The 25960-nt window shown below is 40.6% G+C and overlaps 1 protein-coding gene across 1 annotated transcript; it reads right to left on the bottom strand.

Moving 5' to 3' along the window:
* Positions 1–989: 989 nt before the first annotated feature.
* Positions 990–24631, bottom strand: foxo1a (forkhead box O1 a). The gene is made up of 3 exons (XM_026321535.1): positions 23696–24631; positions 5593–5784; positions 990–5128 (listed from the first exon to the last, which is right to left on the bottom strand). The coding sequence occupies exons 1-3, from the start codon at positions 24311–24313 to the stop codon at positions 3944–3946; spliced, it is 1995 nt and encodes a 664-aa protein (XP_026177320.1). The 5' UTR covers positions 24314–24631; the 3' UTR covers positions 990–3943.
* Between the last annotated feature and the right edge of the window lie 1329 nt (positions 24632–25960).

Genomic DNA, 25960 nt, shown 5'->3' with positions numbered 1-25960 from the left:
ACATCATGCTGTGGTTTTCATTATAAGGTTGGCAATAAGCAGTGATCAGGGCAAAATCAGACTATAAGGAAAAAAACGAGGACCCCTCTTCAAGCTAACATCATGGTCTGTTATTAACATACAGGCAAAGACGTGATGGGATGAATTCTGTCTGCAGTTGCAGCATGATAAGGCAGTTGCTTGTATGAACATAACCGCAGCTGGATCTGCTGCAAGTTTCACATTTGCATGGTTCATGTCTTGGGTGTCTTTTGCCTGGAGTAGTGATGTCTGAAATTAATATATCCATTGTGTACTCTCTTTGTTTGTATAGACTGCATTCAAAACATTTGAGGACCTCTGTGTTATCAGCACTCCACTTGTTTGTGGCTGTAATGGATCTGTTCAGTCATTTGGTGGGTTTGCTCTTCCAGACTATTCATTACAGCATGAGGACACTGACATCATTGCCACCACATCTGCCCTGCAGAAGTCATTTGCAATCTTGAAATAGATCAGTGTCTCAGGTACACAAATAGCTTATATGTCATGTATGTTTACAGACAAATTTTTTGTTAATATTATATGTATGACATGATTTCTAGATCTTGTCATCACCATTGTTTAACCTGAACTAGAAGATGGAAACACCTGAGCAGTCACATGGCCCACCGTCCTTTCTCCTCAGTGCTACTGACCACGCCTTGTGTTTATTTTCTGGGAACCTACATAGGAAAAAAGGCCATGAAAAAAAACTTGACCATTATGCGATTCTGCCCGGATTGAGGTATGTGATTGTTTCCCCACTTACTAATCCGTGGTTACAGTATAGCTAAAGGTCAAGCTTAAAGATCCCAATATTAGCTTTCAGAGATGAGATGGCAATCTCACCTCAGTCTTCAGCAAATACTGACAGATTACATCCACAGCTCCATCTCCGACACTGGCTTGTACCAGATTATTGCTGATAACTTATTCATACACTATCACTGAATGACAAATTTGGCACATCTTTAACACAGAAGTACATTTATTCAGGTCTTAAAACATTAATATTGAACAAGTTACATATTCTTATTGATTGCAAATCACAGCACAATTCCAATTTTTTTCCTGTATGCCAGTATAAGTTAAATGTAACAGATTTTATTTTAAAATATTTAATGGGTACTCTTCCTCTTGTTATGAGGAGCATTTTGTTATAAAATGTAAGTAAAAGTGCAATATTTTTTACTCATAAAATTACAAAAATTGGTCCAGAATCTGCACTCTGAGCAGGATTTCTCTAACAGACTAAATATTGTTTTTCACTTTAAAAATGCAATATATCTTTATAATTTTTTCAGTAATTTACTTTTTGGTGCTATTTTCTAAAAACTGTTGCTAAATACAAGAAATACAACATTGTCAGTTTACAAAAGCTTAGCATATCAATCACTGCATGATCTATTTTCTAAATAAACTTCATTTTTTCCCCATATAACTATCTGAAAGAGTTTTGACAACACCATATTATCTCACAGCGCTATGTTACAATAAAATATCTCTGTCATAAGTTCAAAAGAAAAGGAAAATATAACAATAGCAACATATAATTAAGAAATACAATGCATAGATTCAATCATTTAAAATTGTAGAGATATAATTTACTTAGTACAGCTCTCTATCTTTTACAGTGAACCCTGTGACACTGACTACATGGATTCATTACAGTTTATTCTGACTTGAGTGACCGGCACAAATATATATATAATTCTGAACTTGTCACATGATAAAAATGGTAAATATATCACTTACTTCAAAGGCAAATTTGGCTATAGTACACTATGGCATGTTTGGGTAATAAAAGGCAACACCTGGCACCAAAGCCAAACAGCAGCTTTTTAACGGCTTCTCTGCAGAGCCTTTTGAAATGTTAAGTTTCCTTTCACTCTTCCTACCTGCCCTGCATCCTGGCTTTATTTAAATCAATATCAGCAGTGTCAGATCATGTGCTACTACTGGTCCAGAGTATGTAGGTGTTCATTTCAACCTAACACCTAAACTAATGAAACAGCTTGGAAAACACACGATCGGACCCCCACTGATAAATGTGGTTTCTGGATAAATCAGTGAAGATTAATGTCCAATAGGCAGTTTTCAGATGTAGTTAGTTATCTTGAAGCCACTTGGACTTTCAGCCACCAAACCAGCCGACTTCTTGAGAAGCAGTCAAAGTTTACAAACACCTTCACAAAGTGACTCTGCATAGCGCGTCACTGACAGACTGACAAACTCATTGTTATTATAGCAAGCAGTGGCAAAAGCAAGTGATAAAATGCAAATATACAAGCTAGATATGATAGGTAACACTTAGTAGTGCTTTCTAGGGAAACTTAAAAAAAATTAAATGGATTTGTTATGAAAAAGATGATTGGAGCTATCAATTCATGTGTTAAATTTACATCATATAAAATGTTTAAACAGACAGATAGGTCGAGGCAGTAGGGCTAGAGAGTCTTATTAAATGCAGAAAAGCTAATCCTATTGGCAGCTTCAGAGGGCTCTTCTGGACAAAAGGGAATGATACTGTACTAATTTAACATCAATCATACTAAAGAAAAAATAAAACTGAACGGGGAACAGGCTGGTTACTCACAGTGTCTTAAACAACAATCTCTGGCAGTTCTTAGACTCAGTCTGCTGTGATAACAACAGTAGCACTGACAATATTCGTTATCTACCAACCTACCTTGACCTTCTAACATTCACAGCGCCACAAAGTTTTCAGGAAACCCTAACGATAACAATGTACAGTCACTCTTTTCTTCTGGTGAAAGCAGAAAACTGAAAATAAAGAATTCACTGTACTTTTCTTCAAGACTGCTGGATTTGAGTATCTTCTGGACCATAGACATTTACAATATTAAACCCTTCAAGCTTGCAGTCAATATCTACTTTGTTAGGCACAATAAATAGGCCCCTGTGGTATTATTGCCACAAACATCAGAGTGACGAATGATTGAGAGCAATTCTGATGTCTGAGTGCAGGTAATGCACCAGCATAAATCTATATTAACCACAAATAATTTAGATTTCAAATATATAGTAATTCTAGTAAACATCTACTACATAATTTTAAAATACATTCTTAATGTATGTACATGAAATGAGAAAGTGTATTACCATTTTACAGCCCGATTAAAATAGATTCTCGAGCACAGATCTGTCCACTTGACATGTGCTTATAAAAGAATCTCATCCAGTTTTCTCTGTGAACTCATTTCTGCTGCCTTGATTTTTGCTTGTTTTGTAAACACTATTTACAGAAAATACACAACGAGACCTGATTGTACAGACCATAAGACGACATTATGTACATTTAGGCAAAAACAAGATGAGTTAAAATAAACATCAAGTCTTGCGCTTACATCATTTAATTCCACAAACCCATGAGCCAGATCACCTTCATAATTCATCTGTAGTGGTAATGAATTATCATTACACTGTACATAGAAAAAATTGACTGTGGAAACAGTAAACAGTGAGATATGAGTTTGTGAACTTTTACAGATCGTACTGCTGCTGCTGATAATGAGATGTAGCTGGCAGTGTCACTTGCAAAAATTGCAAACAAAGCCACGGTATAGCATCTGTAACAATGTGAGTAAACCAGAGAGGTGCTGAGCCAGTTTAGCTCCTATATTAAGGCAAAATGTTTGGCACTTAGTTTGTCCAGAATTTGTTATATTTCAAAAATAATTCAGATATCATCACCAAGTCTGGGGCGTCAATGGTTGATGTGATAACAACCAGTCTTAGTTTGGTGAAGTGATCCAAATAATATTCTTGAAACAGAACTGTTGATGGTACAGAAACTGCAGGTGGTATTAGGATTAAGACTGAATATCCTAAGACGTTTTTCTCTCATATTGATTGTGTTCTTTACCAAACAGCAACAAGTCAGATGATCACACTACAGTTTCTACCCTGACACCCAGCTGTGTGTGGTGGTCTTCACTCCGTGGGGGAAACCTTGTTGGGTCACCATTGGCTCAAAGTTGAAATCCAGTGAGTCCCCATCCATCAGAGTGTCATGGAGGACCGTCTCCATGTCAAACTCAAACTTCTCAATTGACATGTCATCCAGGTCGCTTGGTAGCTTCTCTGGGTGCAAGGGTGGTGGCAGGCCCGGCCGACCATATCCATTGGTGTTGAGAGGGCAGAAGCCACCTGGCATGCCTCCCCCACTGAGGTGACTAGAGATGCCATAAGGCATCTGCATTGGACTTTTGGCTGTAGGCAAACGTGTGCCCCCACTGTGGCTTAGAGACATGAGCAAGCGGCCATTCATAGCTGGTGACGAGGCTGGGGCTTGGCTGTGCACATTGTGGGGGTGAGTGTGCGAGAGACCGTGCGGGTGACTGTTCCCTCCTCCCATGAGTTTAGCTACATGCTGGCTGCTGCTGTACGGTGGCAGCATGCAGCCTCCACTGGACTGAGACACAACGGTGTCCACTGAGGGCATGAGCTCTACATGCTGGTCTGTATCTGATGTCAGCAATTCCTTCAGAAGCCCTGCAGGGCAGTTGTACTGGTTCATACTGGGCCCAAAGCTGGGCTTGCTCTCTGGCAGTGTCTGAAGTGGCATGGACGAAAGGGTGTTCATTCCTGCTTGGCCATACACACACTTGCGGTACTCCTGCTGAGGCTGTGATGCCATGCTGGGGGAGCTGTAAGCAGGGTACCCTGGGCTTGGCTGCATCATAGGAGAGGGGGAGGACTGAGAGGAGCCAGGGGTCGTTGCCCCTCCTGCAACCTGAGAGTTATTAGGTGAGAGCAAGTTCAGGTTGTCCAGAAGGTTCTCCATGACATTCTCAGAACTGTGTCCCAGAGAGCTAGTCATCTCTGTAAGGCTGGGCAGAGTGGCTGTCATTTTTGCCCCAGAGGCTCCTGGATAGCCCATATGTACGTCGGCCTCGCCAAGATCATCCTCAGGCATGAAAGGTGAGAGGCGGCCACTCAGAGTGCTAGCATTGGAGCTGGTACGAGGTCTGAAGCTACTCCATGCATCTAAGTCCTCATTACTGTGGGAGTTGGGGCTGCCAGGCCACTTAGAATAGGAGCCTGGGCTGTCTGCGCCTCCGTCAGGGCCGCCCTGGAGGGACAGCTGTGGGGAGACAGGGAGACTGTGAATCAATGAACAGACATAGCTTTTGTGCCAGAGACAGTAAGTATAACATGCTTAGAGCAAAAACCACTGGAAACAAAACACAGGGCTAGGTATCTAACAAAGTGAAATTCCAAAATAGATGCCATATTTAGAATTTGATCTTGAGAATGGCAAATCATTGAATATGTGAAAATGTACAACATTTAGCAAAATAATATTAAAATGATTTGCTTTTATATAAGAACTAGTGCTGTCAAAGTTAACGTGATATAAAGTTTATGCAAATTCTTATTAACACAATTATTTTTTGATATGCAATTAACGCACGCATGTTTTGTGACTGCTGTTCACAAGACTGTTATATTGCAACCTGAGAAACAAGTAACGAGACACTGAGAAAAAGTAAAAATGTATGGTTCAAAAATGACATTTCTGAGCAGATGGATTCTTTATTTGTTTACTTTTTTCTTAGCTGCTCTTCCTCTGCTCTTGGTGAACTTGCTGTTGTTGTCCATAGAGGCTGCTCTGCGTCGCGGTGACTTGCCACTCTTCCCACCCTCTGGGTTTAACATCCACCATGAGCTCTTCCCTGTCCCCTCATTCTGGACACGAACAAAGCGGCTATGAAGCGACAGGTTGTGTCTAATGGAGTTCTGGGGAAGAGTAAAAAAAAAAAAAAAAAAAAAAGATAAAGATAAAAGCTGGGTAAGGAACAGACAAAAGGGAAAGAATTTTGTTTGCCCTTTTCCCAAACGCCTCAGATCTGCTATGGCATACAAGTGCAAATCCCTCCTTACAGGTGGTTCTCTTTTAAAAATATGCTCGGCTTAAGAGCTGACTTATGGGAGAGAAAGGAGTTTTTTTTAGGTCACTCAACAATTTAATGTCATTTGCTAATCAAAGAAACACGTGCACAAATAGACATAAACAATAGGTGTCAAGTTTACTCCATGAGCAACACACCCTGAACAGAGTGAGGACTTAATGCAGACACTCTCATCTCCAAATACACTGTACATGTGGGCCTTTATTTCAGAAATAGACGACTTACTGTAAAACACCATTATACCAACACACACGTTCCACCTACCATATGTTTTGTCCAAATCAGAACAGAATCAAAGGGAGGAAACAGACTAATCTTTTCTCCTTACCGACGCATTAATACTGCGCTCTAACGTTGCTTGGTGACACCCCAGTGGAAAAACTAATTTTTGTGCAGGAAGCAAGTGGGGCATTATTAAAACACAGCAAACAAAAGAGCGAGAATATTGGGCAAACTAAGCAAACCACAGAAAGTGAGCCACTACACCTGTCCTGCTTTACTGGAACTGCTACTGTACTGGGTCTTTCATGTTATTCAGCACTTGTTTTTCAGCCTGTTATGATTTTCAAACTCTAACTCAGTCTAAACTGTCTTTTAAGTGACATATTTACCCTCAGAGAATAATTTACACTCTCGCTCTGCTATGGCCCAGCTCGTTTTGTGTCTGGGCCATAACATGAAGTAATGAGCCTTAGACAGCCATTACTGTGCATGCGTACAGCTTGCTGTTTTGGAAGAAAGGCTGGAACTCCTGGCGCACACACACACTCATACACGCACACACAGAGCTTAGCGTGCATAGTGGCTAACGTCATCAAGCTTGTTCCTGCTGTGAGTCACTACTCACATCTGGCTGCCCTCTGCTCTACCTCCCCTTCTCTTCATTTCTACCATGACTTCTCGTCACTCCTAAATCTCATCCTGCTCTAACACACACCACTGTGCTTTCATTGTTGGTTAACTTCTGAGTTTAGTCTATACAATTCCCAAAAATAGTAAGAAATCATAATCCAGGTGGTCTCTTAAAATAGCTTGTTTTGCCCAGCAGTTTAAAGATATTCAATTTACAGTGATATAAAACAGAGAAAAGCAGCATTCTTGCATTTGAAAAGCTAGAAATAACAAACTTGAGACTTGAAATGAAATCTTCAAGATTAAAAGGCTACTCCAGCCATTTAGTATCTCGCTTCCATAAGTACCTTTTAGGGGAACTTATTATTTTCCCAAACTCAGAGAAGCTCTCCCCAGTACCCACAGAAGACCCAGATACAGGCATTTCATAGGCTGAGTAAGAGTCATTATAACAATTAAACTGACCACCATGGGTAAAATTCACAGTGGTCCACTTTAAACAATTAGTGGAATTGCTGCTGCTAATTTTCTGACCATTAGCTGATCAATTTACTAGTCTGCTCTGTCACATCCTGTGTCCTTTCATTTCCCCCGCAACACCCTCTTTCTCATTCTGCCTAACATTTTTCTTTAATATATCCTCTTTTGGATCCACTTTTTTATGTAACTCTCCCCAAAACTGGACCTTATCCCCCCTGAACACCAACCCTTCAGAAATTAATGACATTGCCTCAGAATTAAATGAATTTACCGCCATTACTCTCAGGCTAGTTTGCATGACCTAAGGGTTGTTACAGCCCTTCCCTTGTTAGACTAGCAAATGCTTTTCTGCTCCCCTCCTCCTGCATAGCGGTAGGTATAACAGAAGACGAGGAGCAAGGTCTGGTCATGAGCCTCTGTTTCCCATGACCGCTAAGATGCTGGTAATTTCAGCTGTGCTGCAGCAAGGAATGACTGCAATGTGAGAGCAGACGCCGAGATGTCCTGTTACAGCCCTATATCATCTTGATGACAGGAAGGAGAAACTTGCAGCTAAAGTCTCCACTTCTGAGGCTTTGCTTCTATTTTCACTTATTTCACGGTCAGTACAGTGTCATCATGATCAGGAACATTTGAAAACCAGATTAAAAGTTTCAATGGCAGAGAAGGAGTACAAGTGAATGGTTACAAAACTGTTCTGATGGGAAATACCAGAACTTGGTAGAACTCAATGTGCCATGTGGGGAGTGTGGCTGTGGTTCTCTGGTGGGGCCAATGGAAAAGCCTCGTCTCTCCCTGTGCGCGTGTATGTGTTGTTGTGTGTGAGTGCCAGCTCATGTTTTCAGTGGAATGGCAGTACGACAAACAGCAGTGCAGTATGGTTTTGATTTTGTTTCTCACTCCACTGCAGCCAGTGATATCGTGGTTTGAAAACACACGCGATGGAGATAAACACACGCACATGAACACACACACACACTGTTTTCTACATTTTAAAGTACTTTTCTTTTTAATATATTTGATTGTTCACAAATTAAGATTTCTTCTGGATCCTGCGACTGTATGTGACACTCATTTATCTCTGGATGCAGAGCACAGGAATCAACATTCCACCTAATCACTGCGTGCAAAGTTCAATCGTAATCACAGGCAACTTGTTAGTATCTCTTAGGAAACAGTAAAGGCAGGATTCCCAGCCAGGCAGCCATCACAATCAACATTCCTCAGCAAGGTTACAAAATCCACAATTTCACAGAACTGAACTCTGTTTACCTTTGTTGGAGGACATTCCTACTTCATGTTGTAAAACAATACAACAATAATACTGACCCATTTCAAAAGTAAAGTTTTGTTTCTTCCCACAAAAATATGCTACAAAACAACGGAGAAAGTTTGGGAAATAAAAGATTGTGTAAAGACACGGTAGCCTGCATTTCAAATGACAACACATTAACAGGTCTTGCAGTAGTATATTGTTTAAACACGAATGAAAACCTTTTTGTTTCCATTGATGAATGTAATTATCACAAATTTTGTGAAATCAGGCAGTAACCAAACATTACTGTTTCTAAGCTAATTCATGTAACCAGAGTTCATTTAAAAAATAAACAAACAAAAGGTTTTTATCGGCTCTGCCTGAACTCACCACGAGGAGACCACCTCTATCATCAACAGAACAGAGCAGTGCTGGCAAAACACGAGGAAGTGACCACATGAAAGAGGATTCTGACAGGAAACAGAGCTGACTTCCTGCCTCTCAGGAAACACAGCGGTCGTGAGGCAGAGAAAAAGGCATGGAATGTGAAGCCGCAGCGTTGTGAGCCAAGTGGACACCACAGATTTAGCTCCACCCCCACGCTGCCAGAGTTTATGTTTAGCAACTGGCACTAATCCCTGATGCCACATTATATTTATTAAATGAGAGTAATATTAATTTCATCATGTGAAACTGAATTATATGACTGGGTATGTCATGACTCAATACATGGCTGCAGTATGGTAATGTGTGTGTGCGTGTTTGAGAGAGAAAGAGAGCAAGAGAATGTGTTTTGAGTGTAGGCTGATTAAGACATAAAAAAGGTTAGGTTATGTGTGACAAAATGATCAGCAAAGAACACTCTGTGCTGGTTCAAACTATTGGCAGCTTTGCTGAAAGGCCACAGTGTTGTGAACATCACTTTCCTTCTCTCCTTCCTTGTCTTCTTTTTATTTCCTTTTGCCTTTTTTTAGTTTCACCTCCTTCTCAAATTGTCTTGTGTTTTCTCACCTCTTTCCTACTCAATGTATCTCTTCTGTTTACTCCTCCTCTGACTTCCTACTTTGTCCTCTGCTTTGCTCTCTGCATCTTGTTTCCTTCCTTTTTCTCTCTGGTTTCCTTCCTTCTCCTCACCTCTTCTCTTTTCCTTTCCCCTCCTTCTCCCCTCTTCTCCAAACTTTCACTTGCAGAGTATCTGCAGAAAACTGGAGACAGTGTGTCAGACAGCTGCTGGCACACTGACTGAGGTGCTAACACTCTTAGAACTGTTCAAATGTCAAGTCGTCTAATGAAAAAATCCCCAGAAGTGTGCAACACCACCTACATGCAGGGCTGCTTTGAATCAAGTAAAGCCACAAGTGAAACCTCAATTGCAAAGCCTATACAGCTATATATGTATAAAGTGTCTGCAGCAATGCTCCCTCCTTAGTGAGTTAAACCGTGCAGATGCGAACTCACAGCACAAGCAGCCCTCTGAACAGTTTCACACGCATTTACCAGAGATATAGAACTGATGAATGTGAAAAAATGTGGTTTCACTGCACTATTTCCATTGAACTCATTAGAGACCTGGTGCTGTCCTGAACAGGCTCTTTTCACCTTCCATTACCCATGTTTCAGCTGTAACACTAGGCGTGTTCTTGTACTTTAACTAGCTATTTTCTGTGTAATGTCTGTGGTGGCAAAGAGGACAAGCTATAGGGTATGTAGTGCACCAATTCTAACAGCCTAAGTAAATAGCCCTAATGCTGCAGATTGGTCATGTCTGGAGGTTTGTGCTGAGGCTGGCTGACTTAGAACAGTGTGATTAAGATAGAAAACGTGTAAACCAGTTATTAGCCTAACACCAGCTCAGCAGGTCTGCTGCTTAAGAACAGCATGGGGCTGAGCACACAGCTCCAGGTGAGATGGCGGGTTGACAAGTGTTGGGGAACTATCACTCACAGGGATCACAAAGTCATCAAAAGATACAGTCACAGCAGGTTTTTCCCCTGTGTCATGCATTTAGTATTACAACCATTAGATTATGAAAGTAGGTTCACTAAAGGTGACACATTGTGCTTCACATAAACTATCTCAGATATTGGCACTAATATCAAAGAATTTTAAACCATGTACAATAATTACATGGGTTTAAAGCTGTAGAACTCAAACAGCCATAAGTCCAATTTAATTAGTTTTTTTTCTGGAGGATTTCTGCCTAGTTTCTTAATGAGGGGCTTCCTGATTTATTGGACCACAATTGTCAATAAAGACAAGATTAAATTGAACTTGCAAGTGTCTGCACCTACAGTTGTAAAGTATGTCTTCATTTGCTGTGTCATGGGATATTTAGTCATTGGTGTGATAGTGTAAGTTGTAAAAAAAATTGTATCTAGCTGCTGGAAATATTTTTCTACAGAGTGTTTTAGCGTTGTGTTTTATTTGACATTAAAGGAAACTGTCTATCAGAAACACACACATACACACACACATAAATAAAGCAATACACCTTCACATTACCACATTCACAAAGCAATGTGAATAGACTGTGATGACTTCATGTGTTTGCTGTTTGATAAGTTATCATCAGCATCAATATTGAACTGACCAGTGATAATCGTTGACCTATTTACTAAAGTCAATACAGCAATGATCATAAAAGGCAGTGGAAATAAAAAAGCAGAGCACAGGAAATGTAAAGCCTCGGGCCTCTTTTTTATTATTTACACCCTCGTTTTCATTAAAACAGTCCAGAGAAAGGAAATTATTGTTGTCATCAATGTTGTGTAGCAGCAAGCAACACAGCACAGCGCCTCAGGTTTGACTGGTCAGGAAAGCATAGACATGTCACTGTTAGCAGCGATATAAAAAGAAATCTTTTCTACCACAATTTCTGTTTAAAAAAAAAAACGTCTCAGATTAAAAATGGAGGCTGACCCTAGGATATGGTTCAAGCCAGAAATAGGTTGTTTTCTGCCCTCTCCCTCCATCCCGCCCCCTCTCAGTCTTCTATTCCTCCCTTGTCCTTTTTGCCTGCTCCTCTGGGACATCATGCACGTACACTAGTGGCCACAGCTGATCGCACACTCGTACTGCAGTAAAAAAGGGTCCCTTTTCTCACCCAGTGACGTCAACTTCCAATAACTCAATTTGGCAAAGAGACGGGAGAGAGGGGGCCCAGACACACAGTGCTCAGTGTGGTGCTTCTTAAATTCACTTTAGAGTTCTATGAGCTCAAGTAGCACTCTGACTTCCAGGAGAGTACTTCTTCAAAACGGTCATTGTCAGATGCTGACTTATATGACCATTGTAAAGTGCAGAAAACACAAGTCATGCAGAAACAAATCTGTCTGCAAATGTATTTACTGACGGCCTCTTGGCAGGACCTCCTTTTCACAATCCTCTGTAAGGAATTTGAGTGCAACCAACTGCCCTCCCCTAAACACACACACAGCTGAACTTGGAATCCTGAGTGTATGTGATTGGTTAAGTTGAAGACTGATCAGTCTCATAAATGCTGCAGACAGATGATAAACTGTCCGTGAGTGGTATAAGGCATATGGTGAGAAGCAGCAAAGCCGCTGACACCCTACGATCTTCCATCACTGTATGATAGTGTGAGACAAGTGGTGGAGTGGAGGGGCTATTAGTGAACTTCCTGCCACATTGTATCCACACAGGAAGAGCTGGACAGTCCTGATACTGATCCCACTGATGCCTCTGGTTTCTATGCAAAACATTGAAGAATGAACCCCTCATAGGTACCATGTATGGTACTAGCTGAAGAAATCAGTGAGTTCAAGAGCCACTACTTCCTAATCAAAACTCTGCAGCCTGACTGGGCAATATCAGAGGAAAAAGGAAAGGAAACCTACCTTTTCCAGGTAGGTTTTTCCACCAGCATTACAATGGAACACAAATCATCTTAGAAAATGATCAGCATCTTAGAAACAGTTCCCCTCTTAGGATTTATTCATTATGGATCCAAAACAAACAGAACTTGGTGAGAGAATAATAAAAAAGCTGCTATTTCCTGAAGTATGGCCAAGTGTTGACATTTGGACAAATCATTCCGAAAGAAATTTTGGCATAAGTAGTGAGTAAGAAACCATATATTCAATCTTTAAACTACTGGCTAAGCAAGTCAGACAGTCATAAGTGTCTCTTAATTCATAACAATGGCCAAATTTTCAATTTCCCTTTGCATTAAGTGGAACATTTGTTCAGGAAATGTTGTGATGTTGATGTTACCACATGTAATGAGATGGTCTTATTATTGTACAAATTTATTACAGAATGAATAACACAAAGCAAACTATAAGTACAAACTAATTATTAAAGGTTTTGTTTAAACCTTCAACTAACAGTCTTCACCACTCTCTTCAGATGATGCTTCAACTTCCTTTAATGTTCACACTTCTAATGATACTTGAAACCCTTTCAGTGCTTCCAACTTTAGGTACAACTCTCAAAGGCAAATAATTAACATTATAAAACATTTGTACCTATTTACAATCCAGAGGTTCTGAATGGAAAGAGTTTGAAAAATTTCTGTTTCATTTTTGAGTGAAAGCAGGCACATGTACATTACTTGTATTAAAGACAAATGTTAATGTTATCACACATTAGAGAACATGGTGCGAGTGTGACTGATTGCCATTACATTTTGTATTTTGTTTATGACAACTGCATCATGCATTTTAAAATAACATCCCAGCAGCATGTTAACAGCTAGCACAGCTTGGTGTTTACATGCTGAGTTCTCCTTTGTGCTTGCTGATTTCATGACTCAGACTTAAGCAGCACGCAACTCATGTGTGCACACAGGGACTGGGTTGTGCTGTTGAAGCTTACCATGCTAAAATATGTGCATGTGTTGCTATGTGCAACACAATGTGAGTCTGTAAATGCACAGAGCTGTGTCTGTAGAGTAGGGATATTTTTCGCCTCTGATCAGCAGAGTGGCTGGGCTGTTGCCTGCTCTGCCTGGATAAAGATGCAGTGTGTGCATCCCTGCATCCATAGGCTGGACCCACTGTGGGAGGGAGAGTAGGGAGGAGTGTTTAGGGTGTTATATTTATATGCCTGATATCCTAGTTCAACCTGGCAAAGATGATGATATCCCCGAGATGTGTTTATGGCTGGATGTTGATTTCAGTCAGAGATTTTAGAAGATTTCTCTTTGGTACACTTCGTTTATGTGTTATTTTACTACATTGTATAGTTCTGAGATAAATAAGTGTGCTTTTAAATATTGTAGAAAACAAAAATATTAAATATAATGTTATACGCAACATGAGTCCTTGTTTATAGGATTCAGCAGTGGGGTTTGCAAAAATCAACATGAAATATTAAAAGAAACTCTGAGTGCAAAAGTGAAATGTAAAACAGGCAGCAAAAATGTCACCAAAATGAAACAATTCTGCTCAAAAGGGCATGATACTAATGTTAAGGTCAAAACCTAAAGTCACAAATGAGCAAGTCATCCCTTAAAAAGAAGAAACATTTTTATTTCCCTGTGAGGATGTAATTTGCTTCTATTGTTTGAGACTCAGCTACAAGTCACTTTGTTTAAATAATTATTTAATCAAGACGGAAAATGATTCAAATATTCTTGCTGTCTGTTGCTGATGATTTCAGTTCTCCTTAGAAGCCATTCATAAGTCAGACTAACTCTTTGCTAGTTTGAAAAGTAGCATGACTCACCCTGCGCCATAATAACTGAACACAAAAGAAATTTTAAGAGATGTAGTGGACCATTATGGTCTGTTTATCACATAGAATATTTTCTTTCATAGGTTCTGAATGAAATGGGAATAAAATGACACATCACACAATAAATAAATATATGTAAATCTAAATGAAAAAGTGCTATGGACTTTCTTCACCTGAACAAGTAACATAGTGAATCTGCTCTTGTGGTCACCATGGCTACCCTGAAAATACTGTGCATATTTTAATGTACTGAAATGCTAAATTCTGTTTATGTAAGAATAATTCTCTCAACTTCAGTACCTTTGTTTTTACAGTTACTGCCCTTGTTTTTAGCATTGTTGCTACTGAACCAGTACCATTAGATGAAACACATTCACTATACTGTGTTGATATGCTGATTAAATTAAACCGGGACACCAAGACCTGGGCTTGGCATTCCAATTGGAGTGGCCACTATCAAGCTGACATCAGTACAGGTCAGGACAGGAACTGCACACAAGTAAGCCAAAGCATCGCTCCAGCATCTACCTGCCCTCTACTTGAATGAAATCGTTACCACATTTTTAAGTCACAGAGTGTATTGCTTGAACTACAACATGTCAATTTGAGTATTTTGAGAAATTACAATGACCATAAAAAGGGCTGATAATCAATAACAAACTTATTTCCTAGCTCTGTGTGGTGTAAAGAGGAATAATAGAAAATGAAGGAAAGACTGGAAGAGGAAGAAGCTACTGAACTGGCATCATGCTCTGTGTTACTTCCTCTCCATGATGATATCACTACCGTGCTATTGCACACCTTGAACTGCTTACAAGCACCCACTTCCTGTCAGGTTGAAATTCGCATCTCTTAAAAGGCAGAGCAGCAGGTGAAGGAAGAAAGCAATAAATCCATACTAGAAATTAGATTATCCATGGAATCAGTGCAGACAAGTAGAAGTTGTTGAACTCAAAGAAAATATAAGTAATATATTAGACAGATTCTGTAATGACAAACAACCACTTTTTTCAGTTTGTGTGATGATAAATTAATATTTTTCTGAGCTTCTAGCATGCCTAAAATTATTTTTCTTCTTTATTGTCCTTAAGAGAACAATTGAGGAAATAGGTAAGCTTGCAGATTAGAATATGTGGGATATGTATGCACAAATCCAACATACAATCCAACAAACAGTTTCATTTATCTCATATTACTGAATTTGAATTTTTTTCTACTTTGTTGATATTTTGTTAAAAGTCAGAAATAATCATTGCATGTCAAGACTGAACAGAAAAAAATCCCAAATGACTTGTCTTTAAACATCCAAATAATTATTCTGGTTTCTTTACACAAAAAAAACAGTGCTTTCAACAACTAGAGATTACCTTATTTTTTCTCACTTCTCAATTGCTTCAAACAGAACATGAATGAGAGGGAAATGAGTCCACAATTGGTTAACATAACTGTAACCAATTGTGCCTGACTGGCACTGCTGCATTTCCTGGAATGCGACACCCAGAATGGGCAGCCACACCAAAGATGCCACCCTCAAAACCCTACATTACTACATGATAGGACACAGACAATGGTGCTCTAACGTAGAAACACCAATGTAAATCAAAATTCAACACTCCTGAACATGATTCGGTTACACTGCTATGCGCTTTCACCTCAATACAAATGATTACTTCCTGTGCCAATAGAAGCAGGGAACCCACTGTCTGACACAAAGTCATAACAGCACTTTTGCTTTAAGTGTACATTTAAATTTCCACCCATGCCAGTCTGCTACAGAACTCCAGAAAGTGTTCTTTTGTATTATATGGGGCCTGAATGCATGTATGATTATGTGATAATGCCGGGCCAGTCTGACAGGCACCGTGCATAATCGCTCAAGGGTGGGCATTGCACAACAATGCGGCTCTGGGTAATGCCTGTGGTTTTGGGTCCATAACAGTGAGCAGTCCTGTAAAAGCGTTTGCTCACTCCCTGTGTATCTGCACCCAGTTCACTCACACACACATACACACACACACACACACACACACGCGCATGCACGCGCACGTACGCACGCACGCACACACACACACACACACACACACACACACACACACACACACACACACACACACACACACACACACACACAAAAGCTATGAGAATTTGATGGGACTTTACATTCTTTATGTGCGAAGAAGCGTTGCGGGCTTTCACTTCTCATTTGAATGGTGAAATTATTTAAAATCCTGAAAACAGTTCCTCTTCTCTCACCGTAAAACAATGCTGAGGTCTTCCTGTTAACCCCAGAGGACATTTTTCCAATTTTTTTTTTTTTTTTTTTGACTAATGAGAAGTTGTGATACCAGACAGCACATACAACAGCATATTCTGTGACACAAACTGTGATGGCTGGGCAAAACCACTGCCATAACACACTATCATGTGCTCTTCTACTACTTCCAAACCACATGAAAAACATTCTGACTCATCTTAATTGACTGTTTACCTGACCATGGAGCTGGATGTCAAATCTCTAGCCTTTCAATGTTAGCCTAAAGGAGCTTGTGTGGGCACCTTTCCTCTGTCCTGTGCAGTTACTGGATGCTACACTCACAGTGGGTCTGTCCTCTGGTCTACAGCCAAAAAAAGAACTAACAAAACAAAACTGTGGCAGAAGGTTTGTGATGCCAGTGTCTGAGGTGGGTGGAAACACCCGTGTGCACATTTGATCTGATTTATTTAAATTCACTAAATGAAAGGAGCACCTTATGGGGACTTTCCTGGGTCCTTTCCAGTGAGACAAAGCGCTGTGAGGGAAAAGTGAAGTTAGTAGCTGTAACATCCTTCCATCTATTATTTACTGCTTATCCAGGTACACCCAGGGTTGCAGGGGGGCTGGCGCCCCAGTTGTGACACTGAGGCTGAAAATCACTTATCACTTATAATATAGTCAGGTACTACTCATCAGCTGCAGAAACATACCGGTTTAATAGACCATGCTCGACTGACGTATTTGGATTCCATTTTTTTTTTCTGCTATGGCAGGTAAAACATCATTACAACTAATATTAATAGCCATGAAGTGATTTTAGATCGCCTAAGAGATAAGGTGCATACAATATTACTGCAATCTGCATGCTTTGAGTCCCAGCCATCCTGTTTTCCCATCATACCTCTCACTCTCTCTCCTTACATTCCCTCTCTCTCTTTACATTGTCAACCACCAATTATAGGCAAAAAATGTTTTTTTCTCAGTTACCTAGAATTTCTCATTGGTGGCTGAGATTTTTGGAGCTAGACATTTTTTGAAGCAAGAAAAACCATGACAATAATGTTTAGCATACCATCTAGAACATCAAAAAGCACTATCAGTCCACCCGCACAGACAATGTAGTTATTTTGTTGTTGTATTTTGTGGAGCAACAAAGAGAACAGATACAAAATCACTGCATCTGCAATGCAGCTGGTCAAAAAGACCAATGACTTAACAGAATCAGGGACAGAACTACAAACAGTGAAAGCTACTTTAGCAACCAGAGAGACAGACAGACAGACAGACATGAAGTCAGACAAGGTCTCCTGTGTGGTATGGGTCTCACAGCTTCTGCCAATGCATTCTCAACATGCTGTTAAAGGTTTACTATGAAACAATGACCCAGACAGCACCGGCACATGGAATCAATCATCAATACTCATTAAAGTGATATGACTTCATGGCTACAGAATGGATCCATAAATAAACACACATGTACCAAACACACACATAAACAACACCATGTGATATCCCTGCTGTGCCACACTGACCTGCTTTCCTGACTCTTTCATTTCACTCTGTTGAGGTTGGTTTCAGTGTTTACATCCCAAAAATGTCTCTTAGTAAGAGGGAAGAAGAAACAACAACAGAGAGTAATAATGCCGGGCTGAGAGGTAAACAAATGTGGAGCAGGACAGAAGGAAAACATGAGGTTGTGAAATAATCTGTGTGGCTACTAGCTGCTCACACTGTTGCTCAATCAAATCTGTGTGGATGAGCATAGTTACATCACTTTTAACATGACAATATTTTTCACTCATCTGCCTCACATTTTTAGGTCATGCTGAGCCAGAAACTTTACTTATGCTGGAACAATTAGTCAATAACATCAGCAGAAATTCTTATAGAAGTCGCTCATCAAATAAAATGGAAAAATATTTTCTGGTTCAGACATTCAGCCAGACATTTCTTCTTTTTTCTTTTGTATTATTAGAAATTAGGGTTCTGAACTTTAACTGAGTCACGGTGTTTCTGGATGTGGTGATAAGCATTTTCACTCATTAGTGGTATAATGATTCACTGATTAATTAATAACATTCAGTGTTCATCAACCTCACAGCTTCTTTTTAACACCTGCAGTGTGCCAGCCACAGTGATTCAGCACACCAAAAGCACTAAGTGGTATGAAAAAGGAAAGAGTAGAAGAAAGGCAGTTGTAAGGAGATCCTGGATTAAAATCAGCTGGGGAGAAAAAGAAAGGCAGAATATCACGCCACAATAAAAAAAGATATAAAAGCCAGTGCTGGAATGTTCCCTGTGTTGGCCTGTCTGTCTGCCATCGTGTCTGTGCATCTGCCAGCAGCAGGGCTTTAATTATGAGGCCCAGGTTATGTGCGTGCACACACACACACACACACAGACTAGCGTCCCACATATCTCTAACACAGTGCCTCACAGTTCCGCTGACTAACCAGTGGCACCAGACTTTGGCCTGCGGCTCCCTGATTCCAGTAAATGTCTTGTTATGCAACTCCTAACAAGTGTCACCCAGCCTGAACTTAGAGCATTATGGGTCTTTGCTGCTCTCGCTCTCTTTATCTCTTAATTTTTCCCTGAAGACTTTAAGCACTTGGCTCCTTGGGCTTTGACCGAGGGGGGTGGGGTTCAGTAGCCCTTAAAAACATTAAGTATGGCCTGGCAGAAAAGGCAGAAAACTAGGACTGTAGAGGCAGGCAGCGCAGGCAGGAAATGGGGAGGAGGGTGAGGAGAGCTCCTCCAGCTCTTTGCCTGAGAAACACAGCTGCCCCTCATGTCTTGGGGCAATGCCAAGATGGGACGCCTCGACTGCCTCAGGAGGGTGAGAGGTGTGTGTGTGTGTGTGTGTGTGTGTGTGTGTGTGTATGTGTGTATGTGTGTGTGTGCTGAACCAGTGGATACAGGAGGAATGCTGTTCTATCCAGCTTGCTGTCCAACTGATGCACATTCAGATCCAGAGAAACAAGCAGTTCGCAATTGGCGACATAGTGCAACCAGCTTTGTGCTCACTCGGGATTATAATTACTTAAGTCACAGCTTCTGTATTTCAGTGAAAATCATAATCCTGGGCTGTCATTTTCTCAGAACGGCCTCATCAAATTTAGATGCTGCTACTGTATTCCAAGATGCACAGATCCCTCACACTTATATCCCTACCTACTACAATATAATAACAGCCTTTCCTTTCAGTGATCGCTACAGTACTTACTGTTAGACTAAGAGGGACTGAAGTCAATGGGTGCATTTACCTGGTATTGACCCTTGTGTCACTTGCTGTACAATCTGCTCAGGTCTACATGTTTGCCTGCTCCGGCACAGTTTGTTTTGAGATCTGTGGGAGTGTTTACCAATGTAGGCTGAGGAATTTCAGGTCAAGAGAGCAGCATGTACAGAGAAAACCTATGACAGAATTGATCTCGATACTGACATCAAAGCGCACCTGAAACATCCAGGTCCACCAACTGAAACCAAATATTTATCCTGTGGTGACGTGTGTATAGTAGAGAAATACAGGAAAGAACAGATTTTTGGCCGGTGGGATGTGTGCATGTTGTACTATAGTAATGTATGTAAATATGATGCAGTCTGAAACTATTTAACATTAAAAGTAATTTATGAAATGAATTAAAGAAAAAAAAAACAACTACTGCTGGGGAAGGGAGTATATAAGAAATAAACAACCTGCCCGAAAGAGAGGTTTGGTGCCATCTGTTCTTCTTCCTGTTGGATGGCGTTCTGAGTGAGGGCCAGTGTCTAGTCCACTTGGAGAACTCCTCCATGCTGGTCCCACCTGGCACAACTGTTCTCAAAATTCACACTGTCACAGACGGCCTGACAAGTGTGGAGGTTGTCATGACTCAGTTCAGACACGACCAACTCTAGAGGATCAGCAACACTGTGAAACAGCCTCAAACAGTTCTAGAGCTGGCAGCTTTAATCATAGACTGATAAAAACTTTATAAGCTTAAGTCAGTTTACTTCAGAGACGGTGCTAAGAGGCAGTCACATGGAGAAACAATCCTTGGCAACCTCAAAAAGATAGAACCAACAGTAAATTACAACCAATATTTGAAAGTGTCACTGGTGCCTAGATACATGCATCTGTGCTGCAACTTGTGTCACTGTGATCTATATCCTACTGGACAAAAGAAGACACCAAAAACCTCAGTGTGTAAATTACTTAACAGCCAACCAGTCAATTAACACACTATTTCCATAAACCATGTGCTCATTCTGAGGGTTCACTGAAAGGTGTGTTTGAATTATTTTGTATAACTATCTAGAGCCATTTTGCAAACCTGGCATCCTTGTAGCCTGCCAGCATCTGTGACTACATATATACACATTACATATTTTCATGTTTCCAATCGGTGATGTCATTTCAGTTGAGAAGAACTATTACACGGCAGTCAGAAAAGAAAAAGCAACATTAGAGAATTACGAAAAATTGATTAATCACTGTAAGAATGGTACATTTTAAATGGAGAGAATGAAAGAGTTAATTGCTGATTCATTAATTAGGCTCTCTGGAAAGTATTTTTACATCAAAAGACCAAAACAACGCAACAAAAACCACATGGCTGGTTGCAAAATTACCATTTTACATTGTCAGGTTTTCCACAGAGGCGTTCTCTCCTCAGTGAGGCACAGCTCATAAGTAAGCTTGCTCTGAAGAGACAATGTGTGTTAGCTCCCTGTGTGGAGCCAAGGGGAGCTCTATGAATAACTCCCCTCGCAGCAGTGAATGGCACTTCGCTTTCCCACAGTATTACTCAGCCTACACCCCCAACAGGGCAGGATAAGCAGCGAGCCAAGGCGGTGCCTCAGCGCCCCTCGCCAACCCACCAATCATACAAAAAACTGTTAAAGGCTGGAACGATGGCAAGAAACTTCACTGTTTGTTTAGAAGAATTAATGAAGACACAAAGACATGTTCACAGTCTTTGTCACTGTGGCTCTGTAGCGTGCTATACAAAATGTAAACATTTTACTGTTGTAGGTAACAATGCTGAAGACAACTAACTCATAGTCATTTGTCTTAACTACACTCTTCTATGTAATACCTTACTAATTACACTGCAGTGTGAACCACTGAGAAAGTGTTGATCAGAGCTGTGTTTTATGGTCATCAAGGCACTGGTACAACTTCTGATAATGAACCGTCTTTGTTGTCATCAAAAAGCTTAATTATTCACTAACAATAACAAAGGATTGTGCTAGCTGTTGAAGTCAATACCAGGCTGGATTGCTTTCTCTGCAAACTCAGACTCTGTGACTAACACTTTGTAGGCGTTTGTGTTTTGAGGTGTTGCCTTACCACACATTGTCCATAGATTCTTTACTTGAATCCTTGTTAGCATGTACAACCTTGCTAATAATTAGCTCGATCCTTATCCAGATGTATTTGGGTTTGATTTCCCACATTAGCACATCACATCAGCCATAAATATCTGGGAGGAGTGTTAGTCACTGCTAATTGGAGAACGACATCTTTGCTCTTCTTAAGCAAAAATGTTAGCACAATAGTTAACGAAGTGGTCAGAAAAGCACATTTTAAGTTAAATGCACCTTGCATAAAAAAATCATAACCAAGCTAAAGACCAAAACAGATGTTGAGCCTTTTTAACTAACAATGTGCATGATGAATTAAGGAAGAGAAATGTAGCTTTTTCAAAAGGACGAATCCTACTTAGACAATATCACTACCCTGGCAACACATTATTCCAGTGACTGGTTTGTTTACTATGGGTTTCAGTGCACTGAAAGGTTTTTTTTTTTTTTTTTTTTTTCAATCTCAAATAATTTGACTGACAGGACTATGTGTGACAGTTCAACACAGGTTTTGTGCTTTTTTTAAACACTGAAGATGAATTGATGAATATGGAGCAGGGCGCTGCTAAAAGGTCCATCTGTGCTCAGTCATCTTTAAAATATGCATAAAAAAGCAAAACCACACTATAGCTAAATGTGACAGCTGGCTCTGAATTGTTATTATTTTTTATAGTGGTTTGGTTAAGGACTAAAAAAAGAAATTCACACTGGCATTTGTGACTGACATGATTGTGCCATCTCTTGGAACATGACTCAAACATGGGAGCTTGTTCTGATAGAGGAAGACAAAAACACGCTCTACAAGAGCTTTATATTTCATCAACCCAGACAGCATATAACAGAGAGAAGCTGTAATAAATCTCTCACTGTGTGACTACAGACTCAATACAATTTCCCACTGGGAGAGTAGACTGTCATTAATTTAATGTCAGACACCACTGAAACTATGCGTCTCCAAAGGGAGGTTTACGCCCTTCGATAGTGTTCAGTGGGAGGGCCTGTCACACCACATCAGAAATTTTAAGTCCCCTCTTGTGTAACTTTTTGGACAGTTTCCAGGACACATGAATGCTTCTGGTATTCCCTTATGACTTAGACAGCCCAAACACAGCTTCATTCAAGGCACAAGTTCTAAAATGGAAAACTGCTATTTAGCCTTAATCTACCATACATTTTAAAACTGCAACAGAAAGAAGAGAGCTGCGTCAGTCGTACTTAGCCAGAACATGAAGCATTTTTAAACAATACACACAGGGAAGCAAAAATGCAAAGAGAAAATACCCTGTTGAGTCAGCAGACTCATATAAATCACAAAGTGCAAGGACAAATCAGGTGACTGTCTAATGTCATGTTAGTATTTGGCTAGTTTACTGAATTATGGATGGCAAACAAAAGGGAGATGTGGTTTTACAAGACCATGAGCCTAAAAGTTACTTAGCCCTATGCCTGATCATTCATCTATGTAGAAACATTTGTGACAAGAAAGTAAGGATGCTGAGCAAATATTAGCAGAAGTCCCTGCAAGAGATTAGAGAGAGACCAAAGAGAGTAACAGTAACAGCACTGTGGATTACGATGGATGATGCCAACCCTGACCAAAAAGCATGATAGAGTCACATTAAACTGAATATGAAACACCACAGATAAACTGCAAATCCCTAAGGGGGTATTACAGTGATACCACAAGAGATAAAAACATAGCAGGTCCTTGTAAACCCACTGTTAACTACCACAGACACACCGAACCTCATCACTGGAAAACTTTGTTCACGGTCAGGTATAGGTGGATTAGATTGTCATGTTAAAGTAGCAGTCCTGTAAAAGCACCAAAAGAGACAAAAACAAACGTACCTTCCATCCTGCAGAGCTGTTACTGTCTCCTTTGTCCTTGAAATAAGGCACACTCTTCACCATCCAGTCATAAATTTGAGACAGAGTTAGCCGGTTCTCTGGAGAACTTTCGATAGCTTTGGTTATTAGGTCTGCATATGACATATTCCCCCATGCGTTTCGCCGGGAGGAGCTGCTCTTCCTCTGGGCTGCGGCGGCAGCTGCGGCCGCGGCCGCCGAGCCGACTGGGTTGGAGAGCAGGGGCACCTGCTGCTGCGGGAGTTGCGGGTTCGAGTGCTGCTGCTGATGCTGCTGATGTTGCTGCTGATGTTGTTGTTGTTGTTGTTGTGCGGGTTGCTGGTGGATGCAGTTCTCCTGACACTGGAAATCAGGGCACAGGATGACAGGCTTCTGGTCCGTAAAGTCCTCGCTCTCCTCCAGCAGGCTCAGGTTGTTGATAAACTCGGTGTTACCGGCGGGCTCCTGCTTCACAGATGGAACCGGCGAGGACGTGTTGGAGTCACCCGGGTTGATGATCTCCGGCCGGTGCAAGGGCCAAGTGCACGACCGGGGCCGAGAGAGGGGCTCAAAATCTGGGTCGATTTCTACCAGGTGTGGCTGCTGGGCCGCTTCCGCCATGGTCAAGAGGTGACGGAGCCAAGTGTTACAATGTCATGTAAATGGGACAAATCCTCTTGACGAAAAGTAGCAACTAACTTCTCCTTTGAAATGAGGATGAACACACAATAAATCTGTCCGGGAAAAAATGCTCCGCCTGGGCGCAAACTCTACACTGACATTACATCCCAAGCCGGTACAAGTGTGGCTCGACAATGACGAAAAGTGGGTTTGTAAAACGAGCTTTCAAGTGAAAAAGTTGTGTAAATGTGTTGACCCGCTGCTTTGTTTTTGGTATCCAGCCGCGCAGATGTCCCTCCGTCCCGCACAGCCTGCTGACTCTCTGTGTTGTACAGCATGTGAGCACTTACTGGAAGTATCATTTGTCAGCTGACACCGCCCCTATTTGATTGACATCTACAGAGAGCCAATGAGTGGCCCCGAAAGAGTTACATGAGAAAAGTGTTTGTTTTCATTCTTTCTCCTAGTAAACATCTGAGCTGTGGAGTAGAACAGGGAGTAGAACAGGGAACCCCTTTTTCTGTCAGCAGCGGTTCTTATGTGTCATTTATTTCAATAGAACTTGTTCTTTTACATATCCATTAGCCTATTTTTACTTTACATATGGAAAATTGGTCTTTTTGTTTACACGTTTTCTGGCGCATTTGTATTTTTATAATCCGGTTGAATGAATATTAAAATAATTTTATTTCTAATGTATATAAGGTTAAAATATTTTGGATAATATTTTGATATGTATGGGCGGTTATAAATCATATCTCTACACGCGTAACTCAGAAAGAAACTCCATTTTGCACACTGTGAGCAGGTTGTAGCCGAACGACCTCTAAATTAAATACCCTCAAAAATAAACACCACTGCTGCTGCTACCCCTAAAAAAAAAAAAAAAAAAACTATTATGGCAGCATTCAAAAATAGCCTGTTTACAAAGTATTCACACAGCCTGCCTTAAAAAAACAACATTAAATTAAACCAGGGGTTCTACAGAAATAAAGTGGGCTAAACTTAAACACACGGGCAATACTAACTCTGCACAACAATGATAAAACTAAAAACACAAAGGGAGTTTCAAGAAAATATTAAAATACGTCGATTCAAAGACGTGAAGAAAAAGTTGCTCTCCATTGTTAACATAATGCCCAAGCTTCAAGCCAGTATCTGTCTTGACATGTAGGTCTACTCGGAGGATTGTTAGACCACAGATCCCCAGCTGACTGTGGACTATATGGACATCTCGTGGCAATCGTTGGATATTACAAAAAAACACACAGCTAGCATCGCATCTCTTCCGCGTTTACAGCGGTTTAGGCAGCCAGCAACCACACTAACACAGGCTGTGTACTTTCTGTTCAGTCTGAAAAACTTATTTTCTCATTTTAACTCTAAAATACAAAAAACGAAGTATAAAAACTCTCTTACATTAATTTCAAAGTTGTTCAACAAAGTTGTAATGAAAAATCAAACTTCTGAATGAGGAGAGTTGGATATTGTTTCATTTTCGCTTTTTCTGTCGTGAAATGAAAATTGTCAACACATACACATATGGTTTGGGATTTTCATAGTAAAAGCAAAACTCCCGGATGAAGGCAGGATGTCGACAGCCCACTTCGATTTTAACACCTTAACTGTACCCCCAATTATCGTGTT

The sequence above is a fragment of the Mastacembelus armatus genome, chromosome 13, assembly GCF_900324485.2.
Source record: "Mastacembelus armatus chromosome 13, fMasArm1.2, whole genome shotgun sequence".
Lineage (NCBI taxonomy): Eukaryota > Metazoa > Chordata > Actinopteri > Synbranchiformes > Mastacembelidae > Mastacembelus > Mastacembelus armatus.
The sequence above is the reverse complement of the archived record's forward strand: the minus strand, read 5'-3'. Positions and strand labels throughout refer to the sequence as shown.

Excerpts from the sequence above, each read along its gene's own strand:
- foxo1a (XM_026321535.1), bottom strand. The coding sequence starts at position 24,313 with ATGGCGGAAGCGGCCCAGCAGCCACACCTGGTAGAAATCGACCCAGAT. Across the intron at positions 5,785-23,695 it reads ACAGCTCTGCAGGATGGAAG|AACTCCATTAGACACAACCT; the intron begins GTACGTTTGTTT and ends ACTCTTCCCCAG. Across the intron at positions 5,129-5,592 it reads GAAGAGCAGCTAAGAAAAAA|CTGTCCCTCCAGGGCGGCCC; the intron begins GTAAACAAATAA and ends GTCTCCCCACAG.